The sequence below is a fragment of the Poecilia reticulata genome, linkage group LG22, assembly GCF_000633615.1.
Source record: "Poecilia reticulata strain Guanapo linkage group LG22, Guppy_female_1.0+MT, whole genome shotgun sequence".
Classification (NCBI taxonomy): domain Eukaryota; kingdom Metazoa; phylum Chordata; class Actinopteri; order Cyprinodontiformes; family Poeciliidae; genus Poecilia; species Poecilia reticulata.
The window spans coordinates 6,907,756-6,917,350 of record NC_024352.1 but is presented as its reverse complement, the minus strand read 5'-3'; the positions used below and the strand labels follow the sequence as shown (position 1 = coordinate 6,917,350).

The 9,595-nt window shown below is 38.3% G+C and overlaps 1 protein-coding gene across 2 annotated transcripts in view; it reads right to left on the bottom strand.

The window, feature by feature from the left end:
• Window positions 1-383: 383 nt before the first annotated feature.
• The window catches only part of LOC103458429 (plastin-1-like), a 13,355-nt gene continuing 4,143 nt past the window's right edge, over window positions 384-9,595 (bottom strand). For both annotated transcript variants that reach the window (XM_008399234.2, XM_008399233.2), the window contains exons 4-17: window positions 8,026-8,186; window positions 7,823-7,952; window positions 6,417-6,549; window positions 5,133-5,214; window positions 4,560-4,725; window positions 3,958-4,100; window positions 3,777-3,872; window positions 3,504-3,696; window positions 3,298-3,376; window positions 1,960-2,074; window positions 1,740-1,873; window positions 1,507-1,630; window positions 1,026-1,159; window positions 384-937 (exon numbers count right to left, since the gene is read on the bottom strand). In XM_008399234.2, coding sequence (XP_008397456.1) covers window positions 799-937; window positions 1,026-1,159; window positions 1,507-1,630; window positions 1,740-1,873; window positions 1,960-2,074; window positions 3,298-3,376; window positions 3,504-3,696; window positions 3,777-3,872; window positions 3,958-4,100; window positions 4,560-4,725; window positions 5,133-5,214; window positions 6,417-6,549; window positions 7,823-7,952; window positions 8,026-8,186 — 1,829 coding nt within the window. In that variant the 3' untranslated portion in view covers window positions 384-798. The remainder of the gene's footprint in view (window positions 938-1,025; window positions 1,160-1,506; window positions 1,631-1,739; window positions 1,874-1,959; window positions 2,075-3,297; window positions 3,377-3,503; window positions 3,697-3,776; window positions 3,873-3,957; window positions 4,101-4,559; window positions 4,726-5,132; window positions 5,215-6,416; window positions 6,550-7,822; window positions 7,953-8,025; window positions 8,187-9,595) is intronic.

Sequence of the window (9,595 nt, the reverse complement as noted above, 5' to 3'; positions counted from 1 at the left end):
TACTTTAGTTCATTAATCAGTTTTATATACTGCTCAAAAAAATAAAGGTAACACTTAAACAACACAATATAACTCCAAGTAAATCAAACTTCTGTGAAATCAAACTGTCCACTTATGAAGCAACACTGATTGACCCGACGAGGGTCCCCGTTGTCAATCAGTGTTGCTTCCTAAGTGGACAGTTTGATTTCACAGAAGTTTGATTTACTTGGAGCAATCACTTTTCTTCCTGCAATTCTTTTTAAACCTGAAAGTTTACAGGATTTTTACCAGTAACCTTACTAACCTTACACATAAAAAAAAACAAAAAACAATCAGATTTATCAAGTGGCCAATTCAAACCATAAAAAAAAGTAAAAAGACAGCAAACACACAAGTTTTCAACTTTTATATTTAATAGATGTCATCTTCAGTAATTCACCAGCAATATTCAACACATGACATTCACAGTCTTCACAAGAAGGCGTTTCCGTGTTATTTTGTTAACCCCTCTGGTTCATCTTAGATTGCAGAGGTAGTGAATACTTTATAATAGGAATGGTTTAATAAGTATTGAGAAAATAAGTGCTAAAAAGTTATAAATCATACATAAACAAATACAACAGCTTTACAAACAAGAGAATAATCAAAATGTTGGTTATGGCTATTCGAAAGCTAAATAAAGAATAACCAATAGATTTGTTCTGGCTGGTGATTGCAGCAAAGGAAAAGCTCAAAAGAAAAGAAAAATGACAATGATAAAAATGCAGAAAAAATGCAATTGAATATTTGTATTTTTTTCAAACCCTGGTTTGCTATTTAGCGTTTGCCTCTTTTCATGTCGTGCCCCATGAGACAGGCAAACACGGTCATCACCATTTTAGGATTTACCTCCACCAAATCATCAGGCAGGGCGTAGACACGGGCGCCGATCTTACGGGCCAATGAGATCGCATACCTGAGAGACAAACGGGAGAGAAGTCAGTCGGGAAATGAAAGGAGTGGGGGGGAGGAAAAATGAAGGGATGGGAAATATTGCTCTTTACTTGGCATTGTTGATTTTCTCATCGTTCTTCAGGACTCCCTTTTCTCCTCTCTTTACCATGTCCCACTTGACCATCGAAGGGGCGATGGCGTCAATCAGGTCAATCACTGGCAAACTGGTGCTGATCAGCTTGTCCTGCGCAGAAAACGTAAAACAGGATCACGTTCCGGTGCAACTTGAAATTACGATGGTTACCGAAAGTGGACACCACCCAGTCAAAAGACCAGCTTTTGTTTTTTTTAAGTAAATCAAACAAGAGTATGAAAAATACTTTGACATTCATCTGGTGCAACACAGTTAAAAAAAAAACAAATCTGTTAGAAGCACAAAAATATGAAAAAAAAGAGAATAACATAGTTAATTAAATGTGAACAACTTCCTCACATTTTCATTACATTTCAGCTTTCAGTCTTCTTCAGACACTTCACTTTGTACGCTTTTGAGAGTCACTGTTCTTGAATGCACAATCTTGTCCTACTCACCTTAAAGCTGTTGATCTGTGTGTCCTTTCGCTTCTCCTTCAGGGTGGAGTTGACCCAGTTCAGGATAAACTGATCCGCAACTTTCTCTCCGGTGCCCAAATCAGAAAGAACCATAACAGAGTACCTGAGGAAGAACAAACAGGAAAGATAACCCAGATGTTAAGAGAGCAGCTACATGGACCACACAAACATATTCATCAGCTAAAAAAGGCAACACTTTCTGGAGCGTCTACCTTCTCATCAGCTGCCAGACCAGAGCCAGGGTGTGTGTGCGACTCCCCTCGTTTAGGTTTTCTCCTCCGACTCCGACCAGAGAGAACTTGGCTTCATCCTTGCTCAACTTTACAGCGTAGTTGCAGTTCTCCAGCTAGAACACAGCATGGAATACTGAAACCAACACAAATCTACCTGTGCTCACAATTAACGTGTTTCTGCTGTGTTTGCATGTGGCACCTTCTTCATGTTTCCCCCCAGTTGAGGATAAGGAGGATTGTTGACTTTCTTCCAGTTCACTACCACTTTGACTTTTTCTAGAAGTTGCAGGATCACCAGGCCGTCACAAAGATCCCTGCAAAAAATGAGGATAAATTTAATGGATATTAACACAGAAAGTATCTGAATTTGACTTAGGGCTTAAAATTAATACACACCACACTATGTGGTGTAGATTTTCTTCAATGTACACTGCACTGGATATTGATGTTTGTGGAAAATGATGTAAAAAAATAACCCCCACTCCAACCTGATGAGTTCTACTTAAATACCCTAAATTATTGTCATGGAATAGGTTAAATGCAATTGTTCCATGAAAAATAATTAAAAACTACTACAACTTGCAGTTCTTGTTATATGTACGTATATAAAATATTTGTACTTCGTTATCTTTAGCCAAAGTTATTCAGAGTCATCGTGGAAAGTTGCAGAATCAAACATCTACAGCCTGCAGCGTTGGAGCAGCATGTTGTTCCAACAAGGCTTCTGTTAACTTTAGCCCAAAATGATAAAGATCTGATATTTACTTTTAAATATTCAGGTAATTAAAAAAAGTCAATTTTAAGTCCAAATCTCAATCTAAGTGGAAATATGCCAAAAACAAAACTGCTCTACATTTAATCTGAGTCGGACTAAGTCTCCAAACTATATGCACAAAGACTTGTAACTATGACTGAAGCAAAAAACAAACAAACAAACAAACAAACAAACAAACAAACAAACAAACAAAAAACGGGTAGGACTTTATTTGAATGTGTGTGCATCAGACTGACATGACGCTGTCATGAAGATGAGGGCGTTTTCATGAATGTTTACGACTGTTGTCATGAAGTGTCATTCGTTAAATAATGACACTTTTAATGCTAAGTTGACAATTTCAATGGACTTTTCATGCAAGTTTTAATGTAACTTTGCATTAAAAGTGTTGTTATTTACCAAATAATGCAAAGTTGCATTAAGATTTGCATTAAAAGTGTCATTATTTACTGAATGACACTTCATGACAACAGTTATAGACATTAATGAAAACTCTTTCATGTTCCTGACAGATGTTGTCACGTTTAAGACAGTTTCATGTCAGTCTTATGTGCACCCCGCCAAACAAGGTGCTACCAAAAAGGAAAACCATGAGCCAATGAAATATACTTCACAATTATAATGCACATCAAACCCTATTTATGTTCTGCATTTCTATTTTGTCTCTATGTTTCTTTCGCTTCCCCATTAAGCTGCACATTCACATGTTAGCTATCTCCTCCTCAGATAAGAATAATTGCCCTCATGTACAACTGAACCTACCGATAAAGATGGTTTACACGTGGAGAAACACCCAGAGAGTTCATCCAGTTGCGAAACGTTTTCTCCTCCCTGGTTTCCGCTGGCAAGATATAAAAACAGGTTATCATTTTTGACATGCCTCACTTTCCGTACGCCGAACATTTTCAGACGTGTCTTTGCTGACTTTCTAGTCTCTGGTTTTCTGTTGTACGGCAAACGACACTTACCCTCTATGTGCTCCCCGTCCAGGTTAAACTTAGCCTTGTGCAGACCGGGATGCATGTTAAACAGGTTGGCCACAAAGGCCATGTTGAGCTTGCTGTTTCCTGACGTGACGTCGCGAGGAGAAACAAACTGCCGGCAGTCCAACTTGGCCGCCTCCTGCAGCATCAGCTCGGCCCTTCGCTCCAAATCCCACTCCTTCACGTTCACACACACAACATGGACGCTCACTGTTGGGACTTAAACTGATTTCACTGATTTCAAACCAACTCACTCACGCTAAGGCCGGCCATGTTGATTTTGATGCCCATGTGGAATTCGTCTTCGTCTTGAGGGGAAATCTGGTCCAGCAGGTGGAAGTAAGCCCTAGAGTCCTTCAAAGTCCAAGAGCAAAACATCCTTTACACGACCCTCTGTGGGTATTTAAAGGAACGCAGCCGTAAAAGATCCACTAAGCACCTTGATATCAGCGCTGAAGTTGTTGATTGTCCCTGTTCCTGCGTTGATCAGGTGATAGTTGACCCATCGTAGGAGCAGCTCCTCGGGAGACAGAGACATGAGGTGGTCCAGCTCTTCTCCCTGCATCAGGAGGGCCATCAAGCCTGGAGACAGACAGGACGGACATTTTTGAAGAAGAAATGGGAAGACGTGTCCCAACGTTTCCTGATGAGAAACTCATTTGTTGATTAAAATTACTTAAACCCCCTGAATTAGTTGCTCCTTCGGGGCAACGGAGGGGAAAGTTTGTCCAACCAAAGGGGAGAGTGTCTCTTCAAGCAATAAAACAATAAAATTACTCAAAGCCTCCTTTGGAAAAGTGAAAATAAAAACCTTGCATCATGACTTTGGTTATCGCTGGAAAATAATTGTCTAGTGAGCGTTTAATTATTTTTCTACTGGCGCAACAGTAACCTTTGACCCAACTTCTTGTAAATGTTCTAAAAATAATGTAATTTTTAGAATGAAATTATTCATTCACAGACACACCAACAATAAGTGCTCTGCAATTTCAAACACTGATATTATTTAATTAACGAATGAGCGAGCGAGCGAGTACTGACCTTCGTTCCTGGTGATTTCTATATCAGCGAAGAGGCCGACCTTGATAATCTGCCAGAGCAGTCCTAGGACCAGGTGGGGTTTCCCAGCCATCAGGTCATGGGCGTCGATGCTCACCACTGTGCAGCCGATGGCTGAGGCCGAGTTCAGGGCCAAGACAATGTTTTCCTATGAAAGCATGTAAACGTGTTTGTTTAAAAGAAGCAAATAATAAGATGTTTTTTTAAAAAATGTATATATAAAGAATAGTGTGATTTCCACCTTAAATCTGCCTGGCAAAGTCAATAATCGCAAATTAAACCCATCATGGCTTTTTTCATTTATGCCACTGTATCCAAATGCGAAAAAAAATATCAACCCCTATTAGATATAACGTACTTAGTAAGAATATAAGCAGCAGTTATGAGTTTGCACATGCAGATAACGAATCTTATCTGCAAACTCGTGTCAGTAAAGTTAATCGCGACATAGTTTATGTGCGGTGCCTAATTACTTCAGTGCTCATAGTGATTATTTGACTTGGGATGTTTGTGTGCGGTGGGAATTTACAAATTCTGAGAAAAAACCCTACTCACTCTCCTTGTGAAGGTGGTGAGTTTCTTCGTGTTGATGACTCTCTCATCAATCGTGTCAGGCTGGGAGATGTTGATGAGCTTACTGGAAGAGGGAAAAAGCAAGGGGACGCCTGTATGAGTCACTGAGCACACTGTGGCAGCCGTGTGATTGTCCATTTTTAAAGAGCCTCTGCCGGTGCAAAAGTCCATCATCATGTAGTAAGACAATCAAGCTGAATTGAAATGAATGAGGAGGCGCAGTAAAGCAATATAACGTGTTATCGCTGCGATCCTCCTCCAACCTTTGCAGCAACATAAAACACTGTCGCCATGTTCTGAGTGTTTGTTGCGAACCGGCAATGATTCTATCTTAGGTCTACTAAAATTGTGTAGTCACAAAGTACATATGCATAAAACCACAACACGCCGTCAAGGCAGCGTAATAGATGATCGGTGTACTTAAATAACTACTGGATTATTAAAAAGTACACTAAATGAATTTATTAAACCTTAGCCCATCTTCTTAGTGGGTCTTTATTTCATTTAAGTCTACTGTACTCTTGTGTACTTGGGAAAATTCAGCTAAAATCTTCCCTTTTTTTAAAATACCACTTAATGTAAGCAAGTTTAGCTCTATTTCAACACAAACAGAATTAAACTGTATAATATTTCACAGAGTTAGAGACTGAGGTGAGAATTTTAATCCACCTATAATGTTGTTGAGGTTGTAGCTATAATCTGCTATAGCATGTCTGATTAGACACTTAAATGGATTTTACCAAAAATGATAAAAAACAAATGTTTACTCAGACCGACGATCTGACAAAGACAGAAATTATGCTTTTTTTTTACATGTTTGCAAAACCTAACGAGTAGCTTGCTTCTTTTTTTCTTTTTCTTTTTCATGTATTAGTTATTGGGATTTAAACTTTTTTTTTCTCATGAGAATTTTCAAACTCAGTTCACAAAAATGTCTATTTAATTTTCTGTTCTGATCAAGGAAGGTATTCATGAATTTTGATCTGCGTCTGAATTGTGAATTATGATGACAACTAAAAATGTGACACCATTTTTGGATAAGTGCACATCTTTGTTTGTGTGAATTTTATTTTGTTTTTGTGAGAAAATAAATGTCACAATTTTTTTGTGGAAAAAATTCACACAAAAAGTGAATCTTTTTGGATAAAATAAAATTTTAAATTTTTTTTATTAATTTTTTTTTTTTTTTTTGAAAAAAATAAAATAAATAGCAAATTCTCAGGTGTTTGCAGTGTTGTGTAGCGTGGATGTGTGCATGTGCTGTACCACAACACGATGCCGTCACGGAGGGAGGCGAAAAGGCTCTCGTCGTTTGGGTTGATGGGCAGCAGATGGTTGCAGTCGGGATCTTTGCCCAAAGATTTGTTGATCCATTTAGTAAAAGCTACTTTCTCCTCCTCTGAAACAAGCATGAACATTAGGATAAAATGCTCAGGTAGAACATTTTTAATTGTCAGACTCGACACGAGAAACTTTAACTTGACAGAGTCATGGTAGAAAGGAGGTGCACCTTTCATAAGTTTGACTCTTTTTTTTTTGCATTTTAGTGATTTACAAAGTGTTCAAGTTGAACCTCAACTTGAATGCATCACAATAGGCCAAAGTAGAAAAGACAATAAAAACACAAACTTAATCAAAAACACTGAATTCATACCAAGCATTCCACTTCGACATGCAGTGGTTGCATGTTTTCCATTACAAACATGCTGTATTGGTAAAACAATTATACATTTCAGCAACAATAAATCTACTTTTGATGGCCTTACATGTCTGACGTCTGCAATTAATGGACTTTCTGGGGTTTTGAAACGCAGCAGTCAGATACTTTGCTGACAGACAATCCAGGACTAGAACCACCTTTTGCTATAACAAAGCTGCAGGTTTTTTGGTGGCCATGGTTTTTTCTAGCTTTGCACAATTGCAGACAAAAACTTCGACCCATTACTTTTTGTAAAACAGCTCCAGCATAATCAAAGTGAGTTGTGAGACGTTAGGAACATACATTTTTAACTCTTCTTTTGACTGGGCCATTCTGCTTCAATCTAAAATATTTAGATCATATTTTAAGTTTGTCTTGCTGGAAGGTGAATTTCTGTTTTAATCTTAATATTTTACAACCTGTGAAATCTTTCTCCTTGCGTTGCCCTTTATTTAGCTCCATCCGTCTTCCCGTCAACTCTGACCAAATTCTCTTTCCTTGGCAAAGAAAAGAAAAGCCTCGCCACAGCATGATGCTGCCACCACCAAGTTACACCAATTATGTTTTGCGGGTGATGTGCCGTGTTAGTTTGCCAGAAAAATGTAATTTGTTCTTATCAGACATTGATCAACATGTTCTCCATGTCCCCAATGCAGAAGGCCTTGACAGGTCAGTTGTTTATATATTATGATTAAATTACACGTAAATATTCTGTTGACAAATTAGCTGATTTCAGCATGTAAATTATTGCAGCAGGATGGACTTGGGTCATCAGTGTAAAGGAATTAAACAAAAATGCCCACCAACTCATTTGGTAAAAATTGTACAAACTATGGATCCGTTGACCTCCACTAATATATGCACACACTTTCTCACACACACACACTTGCAACAACGTCTGAATTAATTGACTACCCTGGTATCACATCATAAAAGGTTCAGGTAGCATGCGTGAGCGTGACGTTTGCCTCACCTGAGTAGGAGTGCTGCGTTCCCTCGCAGGAAACTCCCGACGTGCCTCCAAAGGAGTTGATGCCTTCTTTCCTTGTTAGGACCTTCCTGAACGTCTCGCTGAACTTCTTGCTCTTCAGCTCTTGGTAAATCTGATCACAAGCAGACTGTGTCAGTCCACACGGGGCAGAGCGAGTCGGATCTTTTAGTCAGTTCGGGACTTACAGAAACGAATTCGTCGAAGCTGATTTTCTCGTCTTTGTTCGTGTCTCCGGCGACGAAGGTCTCGACTATTTCTCGCACTTTGTAGCCGGGCAGGTGGAAGCTGGCTTCTCTGAACAGCTCCTGGAGCTCGAAGTCGCTCACGTAGCCACTGTGGTCGATATCTGGACAAAGAAACAGAAGAAAAAAAAAACTTATATAGACAAACATCACAGCAGCTTATTGATTTCTAATTTCCTACTGACTCCACAGTCATTTCCAAATAGAAATAACTCAATGGCAAAGAATGTTTGGTGGTATTCACTGAGTTGATTATGTATTCATCAGGAAGTAAAAAAAAAAATGCTATAATTACTTCATATGAGCCAATTAAAATACATGCAAATCTAATGAGCATTTCTTGTATTTTGTGCACCACAGCACACGTTAGAGTGCTAACACACCGTAAGAGGCACATAAAACCACAAACTCATATGTGATGATACAGCAAAGACTGGACTAATTGCGTCTGGGTTCGATGCCCAGCTACTAATCACTAAAACAATTCGTCACATATAGAAAGCCATGACAATCTAAAGTCTTACATCAGCATGTCCATGTAATTTCTCACTGTCTAAAAGTTTCTTCTAACATGACTGAATGCTTATCCTCCAACCAAGACCTGGTTTCATTTAATCACAGATGATCAACTGCACTAATAAATTCATATATATATATTTTTTAAACAAATAACAACAATGGATAAAAGTCAAGAAGAACAGACTCAAGGCGATAAATACTTGTCTAAAAAAAATACAAAGGTAAACTAATTTGTTGAATTGATTAAATCATGTTGTATCTGAGAGTGTGATAGAGTGTGCATATGAATACAGTAACGTGTGTCTACTCATGTTTCGTTTTGTCAATAGAAGAAAATAAAATAAAAAAATCTGTGAAAATCAAATGCAGTTCTGCAGGTTTTACTTTTATTTTTCTGCGAATGTCATGTCTTAAATGATAACTGATCTTTTAATTTGTTAAATCCTTCCTGATTTTGACAGTGTTTTCACTAAAAGACAGTCAGAGTCAATGGTCAAAATGAAAAACAAGACACAGTGTGTATATTTAGCTGCACACAAATCACTCCCAGATTTGAAAAAAAAGCATCAGCTTTATGTGGTAATCCCTCATTAAGGGTCCATTTTAGTCAAATTCCTTCAGTCCGGCCCGCCAAGATCCTCAAACCATAAAATGAGCTTCTTCGTGCCTCCATACTTTTCCTACATCCGAACAATTAAGGTTTTACTGCATTGACTTCTTGTACATTTATTGCATGATTCAAACAGCTTCAGTATTCACCTGCCCAACCCCACATACAACCGTCATGCACACAAAATAAATAAAAATAAACTAATTATCTCTAGTTCTTTTTCTTAAAGCCTCCAGATCAGGTTAGGTCATTTTGTTTCAAGTTTTGAGGTGATCAAATGCAGTTCTGATTCCTTTAAAACAGTGAAACACTTCAGCATTATCAGATTGCACAATAAACAGCACACACACACACACACACACACACACACACACACACACACGC